At 33.3% G+C, this 23,652-nt stretch overlaps 1 protein-coding gene across 5 annotated transcripts in view; it reads left to right on the top strand.

The window, feature by feature from the left end:
- The window catches only part of RERGL (RERG like), a 167,857-nt gene extending 145,065 nt beyond the window's left edge, over positions 1-22,792 (top strand). For all 5 annotated transcript variants that reach the window (XM_082352016.1, XM_082352018.1, XM_082352017.1 and 2 more), the window contains 5 exons: positions 6,168-6,662; positions 7,769-7,825; positions 11,885-11,958; positions 12,446-12,594; positions 14,869-22,792. In XM_082352016.1, the coding sequence (XP_082208142.1) occupies positions 6,611-6,662; positions 7,769-7,825; positions 11,885-11,958; positions 12,446-12,594; positions 14,869-15,151 (615 nt within the window). In that variant the 5' untranslated portion in view covers positions 6,168-6,610 and the 3' untranslated portion in view covers positions 15,152-22,792. The remainder of the gene's footprint in view (positions 1-6,167; positions 6,663-7,768; positions 7,826-11,884; positions 11,959-12,445; positions 12,595-14,868) is intronic.
- The last annotated feature ends 860 nt before the right edge of the window (positions 22,793-23,652 follow it).

Raw genomic sequence — 23,652 nt, 5'->3', positions numbered from 1 at the left:
CACGTGGGTTGCAGCCTGATGAGACCCTGAATCAGAATATTCAGTTGCCTGGACTTCTGACCTATGGAAACTGTGAAATAATAAGTATGTGTTGTTTTGGCATTAAGTTTGTGGTAATTAGTTTGCAGCAAAAGCAATCTAATGCAGGACATAGCTTTCTTTGTAATATAGCATTGGCAGAAATGTAAGAAAGCCATTTCAGAATCTTCGAGTAGTAGAAATCATAGAAGAAAATGCTTGATATAAAGCAAACGTGAAAAAAATTCAATTACATTTACTCCTAAAAAATTAACCATGACTTTATGAATATAAAGAGAGGGCACTCTAATGGGCTTGGCTCAACTTTTGAGAAAAAGCCAAGGAGATGGGTAAAAGAAAAAAGCCAAATGTAAACTTGTATTATAAACCTGTTAGAAAAACATCATCAAGGCTAAAGCATAGATGATCAGAATTTTGCAAAAAATATCAGAGAGGGAAGAGTCTGCTTCACATAAGAACAAAGGGGCAGGGAAAGGGGAGATCTGCAGTGGGTGGCAGGGTGTTATAGTGGAAAGACTGCAGGCTTTGTGCCAACCTGGCTTCAATACTTACTCCTTGTGTCACCCTGAGCAAATTACAACTCAAAGTATACTATTAGAATAAAATTTCTTCTTGGAAGTTTTATTAGTCAGAGTATTCTAGAGGAACAGAGACAATAGGGTCTGATATAGATAGATAGATGATAGATAGATAGATAGATATGTGTGTGTGTGTATACACACACATATACATATATTAGTTTGGCCGAAAAGTTCGTTCGGGTTTTTCCGTAAGATGTTATGGCAACACAGCAATCTTAATTCTGAAAATTTAATTTTAATTTTGGAATATTTATTTCTAAAGGGTAATGAAAGAGTAGAGAAAATATGAACGACATTTTTCTCACATCTGCCTTGCTCAGCTTTTTAAACTCATTATTTCTGCAGAATGTGCACTCAATCAGGCTTCCTGTTGCGGCAGCTGTGTTACAGAAGGAAGACTGTTTTTGAAGACCACGCTTTTGTATCTACTGGCCAACTTCAAGTGATTAAGAAAGAGCTAACTAAAATTTTAGCCTACTTATGACTTTTGAGGAGAACTAAAGTAGCTTCAAAGATTTCTCGTGTCTGTGGAAAGATGACATAAATTTGTAGAGGAGACAAAGAGGGTGACTAGCTGAGTCGTAATTACTGTTAGCTATCATGTTTTAACTATTATAAATGTAGCGGGAAACTAAAACCTTATGAAACAATAAACACCTCAAGAATAATTTAAAAGAGTAAAATAAATACTGAGTCATTACCTTCAAAAGATAATTGCAATTAAAGTATACATGCTGAGAAAAACTAGCAAAGCCATTCAATTATTTAGTCTCACATATGCTTTGAAAACCCTTGAAAATTGGTGAAGTATTCATCATTTTTCTTTTGCCAAAAAAGCTCATGTAATTTAGTTAATTACTAACATTACATATTGAATAAAACATTTCTTTAGAATTTGATACCCTAGTGAAAGATTATCTTTCAAACCTTTTTCTAAAAGTGATTTAGAATAATAAAGGCATGAGTGTCATAGGTCAATTCTATTAACGATGTCAACTGAGTTTTTAAATTGCTTGGGGATGATATAAACATCTTTACCTTGTTCAGTTGCAGTTTACACACACACACTTATCATAGAGAAAAAAATCATATGCTATAAATATATTAATACATAAATGTTTATTGTAACATAGAACAATACTAGTTCATAAAGGTGAATTTTATTACGATGAGGATTATGTCCAGTTACAAATTCTACTACAAAAGTTATCAAACTTTATCTTTTTCTGTAAATTGAATTTAATGTATGAAGTATTTTATTACAATACTAGCAAACAAGAAAGCACTCTTCTTCATAGTAACTACTTTTCATATTAATGGAAGTTTTGTATTGTAGCCACTATTGCAATATCTTCATCATTTGGTTATTAGAGTAAATGTCTGGATTTGAATAATTTCTTTGGAAGAAGTTTTGGAGGATTTGTGATTGCAGAGAAATTGCTTCTGATCTCTGGCTGGGAATGTTACCTGTGCTATTCGTGCCATGATGAATTGCAAAAAGTGCTTTGAGAACAGAAAAAAAACAGAGCTTAGCAATCAAATGTTGTTGTTGTTTTTTCTGTAAAATTTTCCCTTTAGATTCCTTACCTAACCCACTATAATGTGCAAATGTTCGTACACCTCAATGCAGTTTAAATCTGTTAGCTGTTTGAAAACATGTGCTTTGTGAGATTAGAATAGCATTTTCTTCTTCTTAAAAAAATCCACTACTCTTCCATGATGAATTTCCATATTAGCACATAAAAGTATCCAGAAGTAATTCCATCTTAAAAACATTTGTTTCTGCTAGAACTTTAATTCCTTCAGTAACTTGCATTATAGTTAGAGGTGAGATGAGTACCTCCATTCTGATTAAAAATGATCCATTTGTATGTAGATACTTATTGTGCTATTAATAAATCTACAAATGCACTCACTTTGGTAAATAATCCCATGGGACTAACATAACTGACACTTAAAGTTCAATTATGAAAAGTCACTGGATTATTTTCTTCTGTATGTATTTTTCCTTTGTCTTTGGATTCGTTTTTTGCCTAGGAAGACTTTACCCTCCTCGAGATTATTTGGAAGATTCCCATATATATGTCAATTTGACCCTTTTCTAGTTTTTTATGCTAAGGTTTTTAATATTCATAATTCATTTTTCTGCATGTGAGGTACAAACATAACTTATTATTCAGTGACTTTTTCTGATAGTATCAATGCAATTTAATGATAGCACATACTAAAAACTTTATATTTATAATAAAATTAACTTCTATGTACTCAATTTCTATACTTAAATATCTATTCTATTAATGAGCATATCAATCCAGTTCTAATAAAGTAGCATTTAATTATTTTTTGGTATGATTTGGCTCATAAGAGATATTTTCTTACTATTTTACCTTAATTTCTCAATTATTCTTGCATATTTTCTTTTCCAAAACAGGCTGTCCACATTCAATTAAACAATCTTTGTTGGGATTTTAATTGTCATTACATTTTGCTTGCAGATTAATTTGGCAGTAATTACAACATTGAGTCTTTCTAGTCATGTTTGTCCACATATTCAAAGCTTGTTTTATAATCTTCAGTAAAGGATTAGAGAATTTATCATATAAATGTTATACATTCTCTTTTAGCTTTATTCTTCTTTGCATCCTTTTTCCCCTCTTCTTTCTTTGTGAAAAGGACTGTATTTCTATCATGTTAGAAGTTATTAATGATACCTACTTCATGAAGTTTCTCAGAGGATTAAATATTGTATACCTGGAAAACATTTTTAAAAATTGCCTGTTATTATACTGTGTTAAACACGTGTTAGCTGCTAGTTTTACCGTTTGGAATTATTGCTTTGTTATGGTATCTTTTATCTGTCCACCTTACTGAATGGTTTTAATGCATGCTAATAATGCAGATAATATAGCTATAGAAAACTATCATTTGTAGATAATAATCATTTTGTCTCCTCTTTTTCATATGTGCTATTTCCTCATTGTGTTGGATAGGACTACCAATTCCATGCTAAAAAGTAACAGACAATATCCTCTTTTTAGAGGAAAATTAGGAGCAATAAATCTATAGGCATTTTTTTGATATTTGGATTTCTAAAAATTATAACCTTAATCACGTTAAGAAATCCCCTATTTTTAGATTACAAAAGTTGTTTTTTTTTTTAAGTAGCTGTTAAATTTCATGAAATGCTTTTGGGAGCATATAAGACATATAGTTTTTCTCCTTTATCTTGGTAATGTATTAAAATAGTCTACCAAGCGTCCTAATGTTCAACCAATTTGACATTTTTAGAATAAGTTCTACTAGCTCATGATGCTTGGCTCTTTAAATACGTTTCTGGATTTGATTTGCTCATATTCTTAGGACCTGGGCTCTATATTCATAAATGACATTGGTTATTTCTTTGTTCTCTCTCTGTGTGTGTATACCATTTATGTCTGGTTTAGGTTTATGATAGACACAGAAAATAAGTTGGGAAGTATTTCATCTTTTCAAGATCTGGAACAGGATAATGGAACAAAGATACTCTTTCTCCTTAAGTATTTGTTTGAATCACTCCGCTCTTGTGAATCTGAAGCTTTTGATGGAAATTATGCATCTACTCTAACAGAAACTGTAGGGAAATGAGATTAACTGAGAAGGGCTGGTTAATCTGACCTCAGAGAAACAAAACTAAACAGATAAAACTATAACATTCATGAATACCGATATGTAACTAGTTTTTTTTTTTTTTAGTGTTACTTGTCCATCTCCTATGACCAGAATCTATGAATACTTTGTTTATTGATATGTTTTTAGCAGTGAAGATAAGTGCCAAGCTCATGGTAGACACTCAATAGATTTTTGTTCATTCAGTAAATGAATAAAGTAATAAATGATTTTGCTTTGGTTGTGAATGGATGTTTCTTTAGGGAGATGTGAGAAAATTCTAGGTAGTATAATAATGTGTCTATCAGAATATTAACTTTTTAGCACCCTTTACGTGAGGTCGAAAGAATATATATATATTGGCACTCTGTTTCTTAGAAAAGTATGTGCATAACTATATTCTCTTTGTTCAGGTTTATAACTTCACTCTGTTCTAGCCCCAGGCTGCTTTCTTAACTAGATTTACTTTGGGATACCAATGGACGTAGGGAGGAAGAGGCTATGATGAAAGAATGCAGGTGTCTTGATAACAGCCCTTCATATGTTGTTTTCAATGTCATGCATGTCATGAAATGAAGTTCTTCCTTCCTATCAGTAGATATACTAAACTTCCTAAAGACATCAATCAGAAGTTTCTTGGGAAGATAAGAATAGGATTTCTCCAAAAAGAAGAAAAACATTTAATTCCATAGTGTACTAAATCAACTGTTAAACTTCCTTAAAAAAAAACCACTCTGTTACTTTTAATACAGTGGCATGGATTAAAGAGAAAACATAGCTTATTTAAAATTTTTTTATAATTTGTAATAAAAGGAAAAAATCTAAGTTATTCAGATGTTATCTTGTTGATCCCACAAACTGATATACTCTCTCTTGCCTTTTTTTCTTTACAGAGTCTGTTTCTTCTTTTAGAGCAGACACATCTCCCCAATCACTTTTTCCTTCCTCTTTTCCTTCCCCAATCACTTTTTCCTTCCTCTCTCTGTAGGTCCTGATCATGTTTCAAACTTTACCTACTTTTTGAAGACCTTTCTATCTACCGATCTGCTTTCTCCAGCTCTTGATCAGAGCCCCATTTTAGCAATGATAATATTCATTGTAGTTCTGTTTCCATTTTTCTCTTGGTAGACTGTAGACTCCATCAGGTCAGAAAATTCATTATTTAATTGTTGACCTATTTAATTTAAAAAAATATAGCTTTAACAGAGAGTGGCAATTAATCAATATTTGTTAAATAAATGTATTTTTAAGAAGCATGTATTTCTGTGATAGACCCAACCTGGAAATGAAACTTCTTTACCTGGGTCTTAAAATGTAGTCCACAAAAGTTGAATTCTTCTATTTTTCTGTTGTACTCTTTTCTCAACTTTCAAATTTATACATATACAAATGGGGAGAAAGAAATGGAAGAAAATAATTTGGGGACTTGGAGTAGCAGGGACAATTGATGAAAAGAAGTATAAGAGAGTGATAATTGTGCATATCAAATTTGCCTTTTTATTTCATAGCAGGAGTGAATTATGTCAGAACACCCCTTCCAAATGTTCTTTTCTTTTAAAAAAGTACTGTGTAAGGAAACATGACATGTTCCTGTTTAGTGCTATTTAAACAACATGAGGCTGATTGCTTTATTGTTTTTTCCAGAAATCTTACTGTTGTCTATTGGTATAACACTTTTTTAAAAAGAAAGAGAAAAGTTACTTTTTAAGGAAGACATTGGAAAGGTGAAACTCTGGGGTTCCCACATTTCTCCTTGAGAGCCTCAAATGACACAGAAACATGGGCTGGATATTCACGTGCATTGCTGTCAACACTAAACTAATCCATCCAAGAGAGCCATCCTCTCCCTTCTCTCATTTCTTTTCATGATTGAATTAACTTATTCCCCCTTGTCTTTCACAGGAGAAACCCAAGAAGATGTAGCCTCAGGTATTAATAGAAAAAGCAAAACTGATCCACTCAAAGGAAATTTACAGGAATGTTTACCCATCCTCTAAAAACTTTCTTAATGAAGAGAGATCATTTTTCTAGGTTCTAGGAGAAGGTAGATTCCAGGTACATGAAAGTAGAAGATGAGGAGCTATGCTTCTGTTAAACTCTTAACTATTGGCTTAGTAAACCTTTGTGTCTAAATAGTAAGCCCACTGTTTTTTTATGAGACATGTTCAAAACTACTCTAGGAAAATATTTTTAAAGTTATTATTGGATGGTAGGAGTATGGGGTGGAGTTGACCTTAGGGAAACGAGAGCAGCAATAATAAAAAGGATTTTGGAAAACATATGCTTGGCTCAAGTCAGTATATCTCCAGAAGTCAGGACAGACCAAGAAGGAGCAGAAAAGCAAGATGAATGATGTGAAACTTGCTGTCTTGGGTGGTGAAGGAACAGGCAAATCTGGTAAGTGGTGTTGTTTTCTGTGGCATGGTGTAGAGTACATAAAGAGTGAGAAATATATTGACATGATATGTATTACATTATAACATATTATATGTAGATAAACTTGATATAACTATATATTATTTTTAAGTAGGAGTTTTCATTTTATAAGCAAGTAATGCAATTACCTGTATGTAAAATTTATATACAGGTTGAGGAATATAACTGTTTGAAGTATTAATTTGTATCTTGTTCTACTGATGTTTGAAATTCATTGGAATAACAGGAAATCCCTCCCATCACTATCCCACCTACTTCTCACTCCAGCACACCTGCCTCCACACCTACCAGTGGCCAAACAATGCCCTTGAATAGATTCTGCTGCCCTGAGACTAAGGGTGGAGAGAGATGCGTGGAGACCTATGAATTATTTTTTAAATGCCATTTTTTCACATTATCAAAGTGAGAAAAACTTTGGAGGGGCATGGCTTTTTAAATGCCCAGAAATGAGCAAGAAGTGCCCAGACCTTGGAAGCTATGTTTTTGTTTTCTTTTGTTTTGTTTTTGGTCACATTATGATGGTACTAAGCATGCCACCAATAGAACAACCGTAGCCTAATGAATCTTAACAACGGGCCAGACCCAGGAGCTGCAATAAGATAAACCAACACTAGAGGTCGTTCCTCTGTTTCCTGGATTTTGAAGTCCCTTATTTCCTTAAACAATTGCAAATGCTTGATACCGTCCTGGCCACTATTAGCATGCAGCACCATGGAGCCACAATTAATTTTATAAAGAAAATATAGAGATGTTATAGTTCTTGCATCTCATATTTAATGAGAAATCTGTCTCTGTTACAAAGGTGAGTTGTCTTACGTGTCTTTGCATTCGTAAATTACTTATGCAGTGATTTGAGTGGGCAGCACACTGAGATCACTTTCTTTGTAGCCTCCTAATTTTTATGGCTGTACAGTGGAAATTCTTAGACCAGAATTTAGTAAAGTTTTAAGGTCTTCATTAATACTTAGTAAATTTTGAGCTGAGATGCTAGATGCTTATGTACATTACTAAATTATTTGTATCCTAAAACAGATAAGACCCCAAATCCAGCTTGTTTTGTTTTGCAGCCCTTACAGTAAGGTTTCTTACCAAGCGATTTATTGGAGAATATGCTTCTAATTTTGGTAAGTCACTACTTTAGACTTTTTCACCTTAAAACTTCAGCATCATAATTAATATCAGAGAAACATTTTAATAGAACCTTCCATTTTTGCACTTTTTAAAGAATAAATTTATTTATTTATTTTTGGCTGCATTGAGTCTTCGTTTCTGCGCGCGGGCTTTCTCTAGCTGCCGTGAGCGGGAGCTACACTTCGTTGCAGTGCACGGGTTTCTCATTGCGGTGGCTTCTCTTGTTGCAGAGCATGTGCTCTAGGTGTGCGGGCTTCAGTAGTTGTGGCCCACGGGCTTAGTTGCTCTGCGGCATGTGGGATCTTCCCGGACCAGGGCTTGAACCCGTGTGCCCTGCATTGGCAGGCGGATTCTTAACCACTGCACCATCAGGGAAGTCTCCCATTTTTGCACTTTTAAGCAATTTATTTATTCACGGGTTCTGGTTAGACAAGCCCAAATAAGTAATTGAATTAATTGTTCTTTTATGATAAAAAGTTATCCAATTTGATGTTAAATAAAATGGATTAGAAATCCAGTTGGTTTCAGTCTAGAACCAGAAAAACATTAAAACTGGGACCTGCTGCCTGTACCAAGTGTTGTAGAGCATGTGAGTGTGGATTTTTTTGTAAGCTATGAAACAATTTGAAATTAAAGCAACATCTGTTGAAAAATAAAGACAAATTAATTATAAAAGCACAAGTAACTACAAAATAAATGCTTATTTTTATTGCAAAACCATGTGACAATAACTGGAAAATTATACTATGATTAAAGATCATATCATAATTAGCTAGGTTGCTTATGTAAGTTTCAGAGAAATTCTAAAACAGATTGCAGGGCACCTTGATATAATCTTAGGATCGTTTCACTAACTCTGCTATAAATTTCTGTTATTTTGATCAGAATTAGCATGACATATGGGAAATGCCACAGTAGGGAATTAATAACAAGTGGGGAATTTTGCCAGAGGTTTGAATATATTTTTGGCTCAGCAATTAATCTATGTAATGCTACTAATATCTTACCTGACTGAAGGTGTGGTGAGGAAAGGTTTTGTGGGTTTTTTTAATAAGAACGAAGATTTTAAGAAATATGAGAATTGGGAGAAAGGGAAATTATTCTTTTGTTCAATAATACTGATTTAGAGTAAGAAGAAGTTATGATTGGAAGTGTTTTCATGAGAAATAAACAACAAAAATCTTTAGCATTCATTTATGATATAGCATTATTAGAGTATTTTAGAAAATAACTTTAAAGTATTGCATTGTTTCCTACGTGTAGCCCATAGTATTTCAGTCCGTATGCCATTGTAAATGTTTTAGGGCAAGCACTTGAAAACTGATTATAGAAAGAAGAAATATATAGGAAGAGAAATTCTTATTGTTTCATTTCTCAGGTCAACAGCCTCAGTCAAAAAAGGTAACACACAAACTAGGAGTCAGGCATGAGAAAATGTTCTAAAACTATAAAACAAAACATAAATAAAAGAACACACACAAAAAGCAGTAACAGCAACAACAAAATAAAAACATCACCTTAATCTTTTATAAGATATATCAATAGATATATAGGTATATCAATAGATACATAAGCAAATGAAGTGTACACATTTCTGGCTGTTACATCTATATTAAAAATATAAGACCTAGAGACATTCTTAAAGACAACCAAATGAACAAAAGTTCGCCACCACATGAGGATTAATTAGCAAAAAAATGACCCCATTTGTAAATGAGGGCTAGAAGGGGAAAATAATAAAATTCTAAAAAGTTAAGAGCTGGTGACCCCTGCTGGCAGTTTTTGAGTTTTGAGAGTGAGTATTTTAAAATGTCTTAGAAGGAAAGTATATGGGTCACAGTAGTAAGCTTATAAAGTTTAGAATAAACTGTCTGAAGACATTTTAAGATTTAATGAAACACTAACAAGTTTCATTAAATGTAACCTAGAAGGATTTTAAAATTCATCCCTAACCTCCTGAAGTCAGCTTTCCCAAATGTCTGCTACATTTTGCTAACCACAGGTTACAGAGTATTTGCCAGAATGGGTCATGATTTTGTGTCAGTATGCAATTTTGGAAAGAAGTAGGTCTTGTATTAAAACACTGGAGGGACAGTTACAGAAATGAAGTCCTTCGTTCATTCAACAAATATTTATTGAATACCTGTCATGTGGCAGGTACTTTTCTAGGTAGAGAGGCTATAGTAATGAACAAATATCCGAGCCTTCATAAGATTTACAATCTGGAGGGAAGGGTCAGCTAATTAAAAATACATTTATCTATCTATATCTATACATATATATCTACATATATATATATATAATGTCTTATGGTGATAAATGTTATGAAGGAGAAGAAAGCATAGGGGAGTGGTGTGTGGTCATTTAAAATAGGGTAGTCAGGGTAGACCTGGCTAAGATGGAGACATTTCAACAGACCTGCAGGTGATAAAAACTGAGCCATGAAGATATTTGGGCAATTACATTCCAGGTAGAAGAAACAGTTGCCGAAGTTCAGAGGAAGGAACTTTCTGAAAAATGTGAGGAATGGTATGGAGGACTGTGTAGCTTCAGTGGAGGAATGTGAGAGACAATAGCCAAAGAGGTCTACTGAGATCCTAGGGGTAATGGGAGACTAGATAACTAGGGAAATTCTCAGGCATTTTAAAAGCTTAGGTTTATCCAAATGAGATGTGGAGCCATTGGAGAGATTTGATCAGGCAATGACATGATCTGGCTGCAAATTGGCTTTTGCTCCTGGATTGAGAATAAACTGAGAGCAAGAAGGGAGTTAGGGGAGGGATGAAGCAAAGATCTGAGTTAGGAGGTTTTCTAATAATACAGGCAAAAGTAATGATGGCTTGGACCAGAGTGTGAGCAAAGGAGGTGATGAGAGGCAGACAAATTCAAAATATTCTTTGAAGATAGAGTAAAAAGGAATTTTTAATAGAATAAATATAGGATGTAAGAGAAAGAAAGAATCAGGGATGCCCTTGACGCTTTTAACTCGCGAGACTAGTTATGGATATGTCATTTAATGAAATGGAAACTTGTGGGATATGCAGTCTTTGCGGGGAGATCAGAGGTTCCATTTTAAGCATGTTAAGGTTGAGATGTCTATCAGGTATCTAATTGGAGGCACCCAGTGGTGGTAGATGCCTAGAGTCCAGGGAAGGGGTCCAGACTACAGAAATGGGTTTATCAGCAATAATTGTTACATAAAGACTCTGACTGGATGATATTAGCAAGGGAGTGAGTGTAGATAGAGAAGAAATCCATAAACTGGAATCACAGTTGGAGTGAGAGAAGATATTGTGGGACAAATAAAAAAGATTAATACAAAGCAATATGGAATAAAGAAAAAACCCAGGAGAGTATGTTGCCTTGAAAGCCATGTGAAAGAAACATTTTGAGGAGGTAGGTGTGATCAACTATACTAATATTACTGACAGGGCAGGTAAGATCAAGAACTTTCCACTGAGTCTAAAACCATAACCCTGATAAGAACAGTTTTAGTCAAGTAATTGGAGTTAAAGCCTGATTGTAATAATTTGAAGGTCATGGAAGGAGAGAATTTGGACACAGGGAGTATAGATATTTACCAAAAAGCCAGCAGAGAAATAGAGCAATAGTTGGGATCCAAAGGGTTGTTAAGTTAGGAGAAATTCAGCTGCTAGTAATGATATAATAAAGAGGAAAATTTTATGGTGCAGAAGAGAGAGGTAGAATTGTTGGAGCCATGTCTTTCAGCAGGTCAGAGGAAATAGTAACTAGTTCATAGTGAATGGACTGGCCTTAGAAACACAGATAATTCATCCATAGTAATAGAATGGAAGATAAGTACATAGGCAGAAAAACATGTAGGTGAATAGATATAGTGGTAAAGTTCATTTGTAAGAAATATACATTAGCAAATATATGTTTTTTTGACCACTAGCAATAAAGAAAAGCTACTGTAGTACTCAACTAAAATATGGCTGGTTGACTTTGCAGGACTGCGATCCAAATATAAGGCCATTTTTTAAATTCTGGAGGATTTCCATACTGACAATGAGTATATGCATATTTTTCAGAATCTATCTATAAAAAGCATTTGTATTTGGAAGGGAAGCAATTGAATCTAGAAATATACGACTCTTGTTCTCAGGTAAGTAAAACAAAATATGTTTTCAATCATGATTTGAAGAAGATATCCCTCAAATCTTTTTAGCTAAACCTTATCAATACTGTTTTTTTTTTTTACTGATTTAAATCTAGTACAAAAAATCAATACATATTCCATTTACTAATAAGGATAGAAAATATCATCTCTTTTCAAACATATATGTGGATATTGATTTTAAATGCAATTATTAGGGCTTATCAAATTTTCAGAAAAAAAGTTTTTTTAGAAAAAAGATATCAAATGAGATGGATATAACCTTATTATAGTTCTTTATTTTTTAAAATTTAATCAGTTTTGTTTAAAGAAAGAGGATGATAAAAAAGAAACAGAGACTACATTTTAGAAAATATCAGTATTTGGCTTACTGAATTCTCTTCCAGGTGAAATGGGTCTCCATTAATTAACTGTCTAACGGGTAAAATACAGGGATCAGATCCCACCACTTTCAATGTGCTTGGTTTATTTTCAGCCACAGAAAGCAAAATTTTCCCTCACAAGTGAGCTGCATTGGGCAGATGGGTTTGTTATTGTGTATGACATCAGTGACAGGTCTTCGTTTGCTTTTGCAAAAGCACTAATCTACAGAATTCGGGAGCCACAGACTAGTCATTGTAAAAGGTGAGGTATTTTTCTTTCCTCTCTCCTTTCTTTTTAATAAATCATCATAGAGCTGTAAGCATCATTAGGAAGAGTTTAATATAGGCTTCCAATTACAAAATTTAACAGCCCTGAACAATCCACCTTCCATTCCACAGGAGTTACACATGTAGTAAAAGGAATAAGATGAGAATACTTTATATCCTGGCTGACATAAACAGTTACTTGCCCCGAGTAAATGGCTATTTTACAAGACAGCTTCTATTGTTAACATGCCATTCACTTGCAAAATAATGGTCCTCTGTACACAAGATAGTTCCCTTTCCACCTTTCTTTTTCATGCCCACAAAAATGTGAAGGATACTAAATAAATCCAGATTTATTACACTTGGCATCCAATTCCTAGTCATTGAGCTGTTCAGTCAATCAAAGCAAAATAGACTGAATAATCAAACTGTTACAGATTCTAAGTATGAGAATACCTTTTTCTCCATTTCACCTCCTAAAACAAAGAGCCGATCAGCGACTCCGGATTGTTAATGTCTTGACAAAAGTGACTATGAAGGAAAACATAACTGTGCCTTAAACTAATTTTGCATTAGTAGATATAAATGTAAACCTATGAATTTCCCATTTTAGTTTTCCTTTTTTTTATTGTTTTAGCCTTTCCATTTAAAATATTTATTTTTGTTTAACCTGCTGGTATAAGGGATTCTTTTTGCTCTTAACCAGATTTGCCCTTAAAATCTAAAATAGCATTCTAATCTGGGAAGCAAAAAAGCACAATATTATTCCTGAAAATTGGTACCTGTGCTTTTTATATCTATTTTAAATGCCTACTATCAAGAAATCATCAGATAATAATTGATAAGTTATATTTCCCTAGAGTCATTTGATCTAAATTCTTGTTTATATCTGATTGACCTTGGGTAAACCCTTTAATCTCTAGACCTCCTTTTTCTGACTATAAAACTGATAGAAACACGGTAGGAGAAAAGAATGTGATTTTACTAAGGTACCTCATGGCTCTGATTTCCTATAATATTACTGATTTTGAGGGACCTCCATTGTTTCAAGTGTTAAATGCCTTATATTTAAGCACCATAACTTAGGTAAGGGAAAGTAATTAAAATTACTTTCTATTCTTACAAATCAAAAGAATCACTCATGAATAGGCAAAAAATATGTATATTTTAAAAATTCCTATATTTGACATTTTTCAGGCAAACTTTTTAATGTATTGACCAAATAATTTTTGAGTTTTTCCAGTTCTCAATCTCTAGGTAAACTAGAGTCTCTTATTTGTAGATAAAAAGCAAAATTATGGCATTGTTTTATAAAATTACATCTGATATTTGTGATTCACCCTTCAAAATATTTCATTTATTCTTCCCCATTAATTCTTCACAATAATTTTCTGAACTCTATAGAAAAAGATACTCTTAGTGCCCTCAAAATCCAACACATACAGTGCCTTTTCCCTTATGGCTCACACTGTCATGTGAATGAAACCAGCCTGAAGACTGTTTTCATTTTCCCATTTCTTCCCTATAGGAGATATCTTGGCAGAGTTCCATGCCATTTAAGACCTAGTAGCCTTACTGTATTCTTCAAATGAAACTCTGCTTTAGGAATGTTACATTGTAACCGAGGAGATTATATTGATATTTACCAGACATTACCTTACCAAAGCAATATACTTCTTCAATAAACAGAAAAATTGTACAAGGTCACAAGACTGTAAAATTTTCTTTAAAGTATGCTATAATGAATATTAACAAACAGCAACAAGTATTGAATTAGTAAAGAGGCATTAGTTAGTCCTTCTCTTTCAGTTGATAAAGAAATGAAAGATAATACTTAGTAAGCCTATTTTATTGCCTGGCACTGGGCTAGATTTTTATACACATCTTCATTTAACCTCTGTGAGCATTCTGTATGACAAGGACTATTTTACCTTTTTTTTTTTTTTTTTACATATAAGGGAATTGAAAGTGGAAAATGTTACAATCATGTCTTGTTAGTAAACAGAGCCATAATTCCGGGAATAGGTTTGTACCACTTCAAATGTTATGCTTTAAGAGCCTTGTTGCTTCTGTGTCATTTACACATTTTATCTAAAATAATTTTTATAAGTAAATGAGATACACACACACATGACCACAAATAACACACATACACACACAGTATTCTTTTTTTTGGTCCATAATTCTTTTTGATATAAACCTACTTAATAAAAAAAAAAAAAGAGTTGTTAAAACAGTCTTGCCAAAGAATTGTGTATCTGTGTTTCAGAGCTGTGGAATCAGCTGTGCTTTTGGTGGGTAACAAGCAAGATCTCTGTCATGTGCGAGAGGTTGGCTGGGAAGAAGGGCAAAAACTGGCACTGGATAACCGGTGCCAATTCTGTGAACTGTCTGCAGCAGAGCAGTCTCTGGAGGTGGAAGTGATGTTTATCAGAATTATCAAGGGCATCCTGATAAACTTCAAACTCAAAGAAAAGAGAAGACCCAGTGGATCTAAATCCATGGCCAAACTGATCAATAATGTATTTGGAAAGAGAAGGAAATCTGTTTAATTGACATGTGATCCTAAGGGATTTTTATTATATCAGAGAGTTTCAAATGTTTGTATGGTAATTAAATTTACCCTTTGTATGCAATTAAAAAATTCTCTTAAAGATATGAAATAATTGACCATGAACCACACTGTGTTTTCAAATATATAGTTTGCCTTCTTAGTTGTTTGTATCTTGTACATTTTGCTTCACACTTAACCTTTTCTTTATTACACAGAATAATATGAGTATAACCTATTGGTGGATTACTATATAAATTTATTAAATTACCATTCTACAGGGCTCAATTTACCTTTATTTTATATATATCTTTTTAATGAAATATATAGTTATATTCATATAGTTAATACATTATAGGGCTTAACTTATCAATTTGTGAAATTCATGATCTATTTAATTGAAACGCATGGATTTATTTTTGAAAGTGTCTTTATAATAAACCAGTGAATTATTTGATAATACATAAATTTTACTTACAACTAAGGCCTTAAGAAGTTAAATTCCTTACCCATAAGTACATAGTTTACAGTTGGTCTGATGATGAAAAAGTCGGCCTTTCCTTATTGTATGCTAAGCTAACAAGGGCAATTATCATAGAGAAATTAACTTATACAACTAAGATACTTTTTAGATTAAAAAATTAGGTTTTTTTTTTAAGTTCATTTAGAAATCCATACCTCATAGGAAAAGAAAAAAGTAAAAACTGGTTGGTAAATATATAACCTTGAAGGCCTTATTGTCCTGAAAGAAATATTGTATTAGATACAAACATTTTGAGCCTTCTCAGATTACATTGGGTACAATTTCCTTCAGAAGTCAACTGTCCACCTCCTGGACTGCAGCATCCCTTCTGCTGTCCCTGATGAGCTTGTCACCTGCTGCGTTTCAAGTTGCAGCCCTAAGCCTAACTTCAGCCAAATCGCTGATAAGTAAGGTTAGACTTTGGAGAAGTTAGCCTGGGCGTACATGCAATGCTGCGTGCACACTTGGTTAACATGTGTCAGCACTAACCTGGGGACCACGTAGAAGATCTTGAGTAGAGGGTGGTAGACTGGAGTCAGGGAGGGTGACACAGACTATTAGTCTGGGCAGGAGAGAATTAAGTCATCGACATGGTCTTGTTCATCGTGAGTCACGATCCAACATTTAGCTTTTTTTGTTCTGTGGAAATCTAACCTGGATGATGCACTAGAGTAAAAGGAGTGGAAGTAAGGGAACTTTGTGTGGTAGTATACAAAATAGTCCAGAATGTTCATGAAGATGGGGGAGTCAGAATTGCTATGGTAGGTTGGACCCAAGAACCCACCATCTGACTGTGTTCTCTGGGACGATTCAGAGGAGCTTCCTTTACTAAGGAAGTGAGGAAAGCCATGGTGAGGAGGCAAAGACAACTTTGACAAGCTTCCTAGTGACTGTGCTCCATGGGTCAGAGTTGACAGTTGGGATGCTTCCACTGAATTGCGCTCCTCGATACTAAGACAGATGATAGACTCCTGGGACAGCAGAATCTGGATGCCAGCATTTAACCTGATGCCTGTTTAACCTCGTAACCTGTTTACCCACTCACTCAGCCCCCAGAGAAATAGTGCCATATCCAGGGTAGAAGCTCCATTTCTGATGCTGGCTGGTTGGAAACTTAGAGGCTATATTGAGACAAAGTCCATATTGTGGGCTCAAGCATTGCTCCCATCCCTGCCACCAAGGCCACTGTTATCATGGGTCCATTACATATAAGCACAAAGGTAGTCAAGAAAAAAGGCAGGTTATCTGTAGGGCAGTTCATCTTGTCCATTTGGTTGTAAAGTGACTTCTCATTGGTGGATGCTTTCCGGTTGGCATTAAAGTGATACATAAAGATCTGTAAATATGATGCCCTCTCTGAGAGATCCATTCACATGCTTATTCTCCAGTCCTTCTTGGCACTGTTCTTCCAGTCTTACCTCTTTACAGATACCTCTGACCAACTGGCGAAACCACTGATCACAGCCTAGGACTCTCTACCACATTATACCTTTCTTGACTTATGAGGTACACAACAAAGTGTACTTCTTGAAGCTTTGGCAAATGGGATAATTTCCTTTTACTGATGAGCTTCATGGTTACCTCTGGGCAGAACTGTAATGAGGCCCAGTCTTCTTTTGCCTAGCACTAACACATCAAGCTTAAGTGAGGAGTGCTTCTTACCAACTAGGAATATTCAGATTAGATTGCTTTGTAAATGAGAAATAAACTTTTATTGTGTAGTTATTCTAGTAAATTCAGTTATATAGTTTTTTTGATCAACTATTTATAGGGATTTTATTAATCTTTTATAATATTAATCTTGACTATATAAGTATATGTGTATGTACATATATATCAGCTTAAGCATTTATACTTTAATCATTTTTTGGTTTTATTTTGTTCTTATTATTTGCCTGAATAATCTTAGAGTTTTGGTCTTCATTCTTTAAAATTCTTTTCCTAGTTAAAGAAAGATTCTTTTGGGATGATTTTGCATTAAAAATAACATATTTATCCATGTTATATGGAAGAACTCTACTGTCAAAATAGTATGAAAATTCTTTTATAGCTTAATCTATGATTTAATCTTAATCTTAATCATAGCTTAATCTTAATTTCATAGCATATGTATCTGTGATGAGTCAGAGTTCAAAATTTCTCTGGTAAGTATACTACTCATATTTGTATATATTAAATTTTTTTTCCTTATTATACCCTGATTTTTTAGCAAGATGATCTGAGATGACACATCTTGTTATAAGGAGTCTATGGAACAAAGGAATAAGAACAAGCTTTCTCACCAAAAAGAAAAAAAAAAGATAACTATGTGAGGTGATAGATGTGTTAGTTAACTTAATTGTGGTAATCATTTCACACTCTATACATCTAAGAAATCATTATGTTGTACACTTTAAATAAATTGAAAATTTATTTGTCAATTATACCTCGTTAAAGCTGAAAAAATTGTTTTACATTAAAAAAAGAATTTATATTTTAAAAATAGTTTCTGTGAGGCAACTTTAGAAATGAACCACTGATTATTTTTCATAGTGATATTTAAAAGTCCTGGGTTAATTTCCCCTTTTATAATGTGACAGTTATAAAACATGTCCACACATTTTTTGATACTTCTCCCATTAAAATGTTGAGTCGGATTCCCCTCCCCTTGATTATGGTTCATCCTTGTTGACTCTCTTTTAACACACGGAATGAGGTGGAAGTAATGGGAAGGACTCATGAGACCAGGTTGGAAAGAGCTCGAGCTCCCATCTCTTCCTGGGACTCTGCATTGTTCAGAATCAGCATGGATCAACCTGGCTGCCCTGAAGGCACTAGGCCAGAGATACCACATGGGGTTAGTGACCAAACAACCGACAAACAGACAAGCTAATCTTCAGGTGATTTCAGCCTCTAACCTTGGACTACTCTAGCCGATGCCAAGTAGAGCAGGGATGAGTTATCCCCACTTGCAGAATTGTGATCCCAGTATGTATCCTTGTTTTGTTAGGGGAAGGTTGTTTTGTGGCAATAGATAACCAGAACCGATAACTCATTAAAACCCCCAGTAACTCAGCCAATATGAAATGTTTGGCTTTCTTATTGGGCAAAAACAGGGTGAAAAAAAGGATTGTCTACAACATAAAGTTCTCCCAGTATCAGTTTTCTTGCGAATATAATTCATGTGTAAAGCAACTTGCAAAAACCTAAAAATAATAAATTGCAGTTTTCTAAAATGAGAGAAACCACATTTACTTACAGTAGAGAAACAAATACATCAACATAAGGCCATAGAATGTTGTAGGTTGAAGGTAGCAAGTGTGTCTAAATCTCAAAGATAGTTAAGCTGTAGCACTAGACTGGGAATTGCCTATGCTGCTTCTAGTAAAAAAAGATGCTGTCATTCACTTTGGATGAGCTTCAGTGAGATAACACATGATGAGGGGCAACAGCTGAGGAAGGGAATGTCAAAGGGGAGGGGCCTTTAAAACGGTTTTGATTTAATACAAGGCATGCACTATTAATAAAGAAGTTGAATGATACCTATATGTTTTATAGGCTTATAAATTGGCTGTAGTAAAATATTTTACATCTTAGATCACTAGGTATTGTTTCAGCTTATTATGGGAGATATCTATCTAGAGTTGACTGAATTGTATTAATCTGAACCTAGTTTAATGATGCCTTAACATTTTTATGGGGGAATTTAATGTTTGCAATATCCATGTTCCTTCTTTGAAAGTGTGACTTATAGGTTTTTCATTTTCCTTAAATTATGAAATCCTTCAGCTAATAAAGGAAAATGATTATAGTTTGCAAAAAAGGCAAAGTCATTTAACAATCCATATAACTGTCTGTTGTAGGACTTTGCATAATAATTGTAATTTAGCTATTAGGGATTCTAAAGGCAGTTATCAGTCATACTCTACACTTCTGGGGGAATCAGGCAAAGCCCAAATTATTTAAAGTATTTTAAATTCCCAAGGGAAAAAAAAAAAGACACTATAAATTGGGAATATACTTCTTGATGACAACATATTATTTCAAAGCAAAGAAGAAGTTCATCATAATATTCAAATGTATAAACCACCAAACATTATTTTTGTTTATTTTGGATAGAGATATAATTTGTTTATTTTTAATAATGGAACTATTAGTTCCTGTAAGGAGGGAATTAGCAGATGAAAAGTATCAGTTGCAATGTGAAATTTGACCAACATTTTAGTAATCCTGGAACAACTAAGACATAAAGAATTAGGAAAAAACAGAAAATTGAAGACGAGTAAGATATGGAATTATTTGCCCCATTATGTGGAAGTATGACCATGCGTTACCTCTGTAGTTTTTAGACCATCTTATAAGACTGAGTATTTAACAACTCAGTTTTAGTTGTTTAGTTAACTCAGTTTTAAAAATGAGTATTAAACAACTAGATACATGAAAACATTTCAAAACACATATTAAATTAAACTGATATTTTTTCCAGATATAAATTTACTTTCAAGGTAAGAAATTATTTAGGTTTGCAAAATTTGGGGTTATTTCTACACACAGACATATTTGGGGTTAAAATTTTGGTGTTGAGTTGGGGACAGAAAGTTTAATTCATTCAAACAATAATTGTAAAAAAATAACCAGTTGGTTGACATTTATCAGAAGATTTTGAAGCCTTACGTAAAAGAAGTCTATATTTTACTCATATTATTCTCCACAACAGGAGAGGTTTTGAGCAAAACCTGCTCAAAAATAGTTTAAAAATTTTGGAATTTGGTCATTCTGAATTAATATTTATTGTTTTCTTAATAACATCTTTTTGAAGATAAACATATTTGTTGGTAGACTTAAAACTAATACACACATATGGTGTAGTGTATATAGATATACTGTATATCTATACTATATATCTATCTCTATATCTCTCTAATGATGTTCTTTTATTAAATATATTTAAACAAACTGAATTCATCTATAAGAAAAATATAAAACAACACAGCTTTTGTGATTTTATTTCACCTTTACATAACCACCAGTAAGGGATCATCTATTACAGAACTTTAATATTGGACACATATTGGCATATATTATTTAATCATGGGGGTTTAATTGAGACATTGACTAGTTAAGAGGACTGAGTCTGCCATTTCACAATTTTCTGTTAAAATTCAATTTTTTAAGTTGAATAATGACATTTTATAATAACATTGAAATTTCATATAACAGAAGTCATATAACAGAAATTCAGTGTTTCACTAACTGAATCGAGAATAGAAATCAGAGATAAAATCATAGCTATCTTTCTGCTACCTTCTGGACTAAAAATGCAGTTTGCCTATATTACCCTTTTCTTAATTCCTCGCTTCACATAAGCTCTGCACAACCAGAAAAGAGACCAGCTGCCCCTTCCCTCCATGAGAGTGATTTTCTGAACCATACACCTTATCTCTTATTACTCAGGACCCACTACCAACATCTATCTTTCTTTAAACATGCACAGCTTGAGGAATAAGAAGAACAATAGTGGCAAACTTTCTTAATCTGTATTGTACTCATGGATAAAGGCAAACACAGATGAGGTAGAGATTTGGTTGTTGGAAATGTTGGGGCAGGGTTTCAGAGAGCTGTGATTTAGAATTATTCATGGATATTCATGGATAGCATTTGTTAAAAATAGACAAAAACAAAACAATTTGTGTCATGTTATTCATTATATATCTGTTCTTCCTTGTAATGAGAAGATGGCAAGTTTGGGAACCCTCTCCACCTCCACAAAGCACAGCCAAACTCAATCAATTCTGATTATGCATAGAAATTATGCTGAGATGGCACAACAATCAGACTTCAAGTATGAGATTTGAGAAAGCTACACTATCCCTTTCCAAAATAATGATTGAGAGGGTGATGAAGATAAGGATAAAAATGGAAGCACCATATGTTGGCAAACCAGACCACAAAATATCCTTCCTTTTATAAGGATCAAGAAACATAAAACAGAACAAACAGTTAAATGCCCCCCCACCATACGTACACATTAATAATAATGGATTTCTGAAAATATTACTCAAGACAAGAGCATAGAAATATTAATCTGAAATGGGAAAGTATATATCCTAAAATAATTTTTAAAATGAAGAATAAATAGAAAGTCTAGAACAGACTTTAAAATATGCATTTTAGGCAACGAAGAGTTGCATTGGCATTACAGAAAATCAGTTAAGTGACACTGATGTAAAACAAGAGGAGATTTTTTAGAATCCAAAGAAGGACAAAGAAATGAATATATTAAAACATATCATAATACAATATAAATAAATATTATAGGCATGAAGATTAGAATCTAGCCTAAAATAATTATAATAAACTCAGAAATCTATAGTAGAAACAACAGTCCCTGCCTTCGTAATGCAAGGAGATAGGTAAAATTGTAAGTCTCAAATAGGATTCAGCGTGTTTCAGAAAAAAAAAAAATTACATAGTCTGGTCTCCCAGAAAGAAAAAGCAGGTAAAAATTTAATATGACTTAAATTTCTTTGCAACTACATGATAAGTTAGTTAAGAAAAGTGAAAAGTCTAAAGAGTTTTGAGGGGAACTTTTGCAAAATTCTAGTTATAAAGACAAAAATTCTGGTTGAAATATGAAGACAAAGAATTTCAAATATGCAAGTGCTCTGAAAAATATACTCAATTAGTATTACTGAAAGATTATCAATGTTTCAATTCCAATAAACAGAGAATAATTAAAATTAATAGTTTAAGAACTAGAAGGCTATAGTATAAAAGTTGTGAAAAGACTGATTATATGCATAGAAGGATATATGTGACTTTTTTTATCATCAGTGACCCTAAACTGACAAGTCTTGACATCTAGGCTATGGTTAATCAGAAAAACAGACTAGTTCAGGTACACTTCATTAAAACAGAGAAAATTTTAAACAATAACATTGTCTAAAAGTGTGGTTAAAATAATTGTGGTATGTGAACTGTATAATCACTTATTGAGTACATGCTAGGTACATAGCACAGTGCTAGATGGTTTAAATACATTTTATATAAATATATAAAGGTGCCCTGCAAAGAAGATATTGTTATCTCATTTTGCCCAAGTTAGTTATATCATTTACACACCTCAACACAGACAAAAAGATTAATCTAGTCAAAGGCTAGCTATTGGCTAAGCTGGGATTCAGAAAGGAATGTAGCTGGGTCTATATACTGTTTTCTCTACCACATCACACTCCCTCAGTACCACTGAAAAACAGACACACATTTAAAATCCTATCTACAAAAGGTTTTTAATTTGGGGGGTGATGCCTATGTTTTGATAATAAATGTGAAAGCCAGATACAAAAGTATAGGTAAGTATAATTTCATTCATGTACAAACGTTATCTTTGAAAAATGATTGCCATAGAATATGCCAAATGATTATTAGCCCTTGGATGATTTTCTATCTGTGATTCCAAAGTTTCTGTAAGTAAACATTGATTAATTTTGTAATCAAAGGACAACTAAAGATTATTTCATATTTACAAATATTGAAAGAGTCTATTGGGCTGATTTGCACAGTAAAATTTTTATATGGATTCTAAAACTCTCCTCAGTTTATTACTAATATCTATAGATTTTTATTTGTCAATCTAAATCTAATCCCAAATCTTATTAATCACATTTATTAATTTTCTATTTTAAAGATGGATTACCTCTCACTAATTTTCTACAAGACCAGGTGTTATAATTTAGAAAACAAAATATATACACGTTTGCATTTTTGATTAAGACAATTTACATACAATAAAATGCACATATTTTATGTGCACAGTTCAGTGAATTTTAACAAATGTATTCACCTGTGTAACCGCTGTCAAATCATGATGTAGAACATTTCCATCATTCTGGAAACTGCCCTTGTGCCCCTTTCCAAGCAATCTGAAAATCAGTTTGCCATATTTTCACAAATACAAGTGTAACTTTATACACAATAGAAAGTACATGCAATCTTTAGGC

This window comes from Balaenoptera borealis, assembly GCF_965194805.1.
Source record: "Balaenoptera borealis genome assembly, chromosome: 13".
NCBI classification, from domain to species: domain Eukaryota; kingdom Metazoa; phylum Chordata; class Mammalia; order Artiodactyla; family Balaenopteridae; genus Balaenoptera; species Balaenoptera borealis.
The sequence above is the reverse complement of the archived record's forward strand: the minus strand, read 5'-3'. Positions and strand labels throughout refer to the sequence as shown.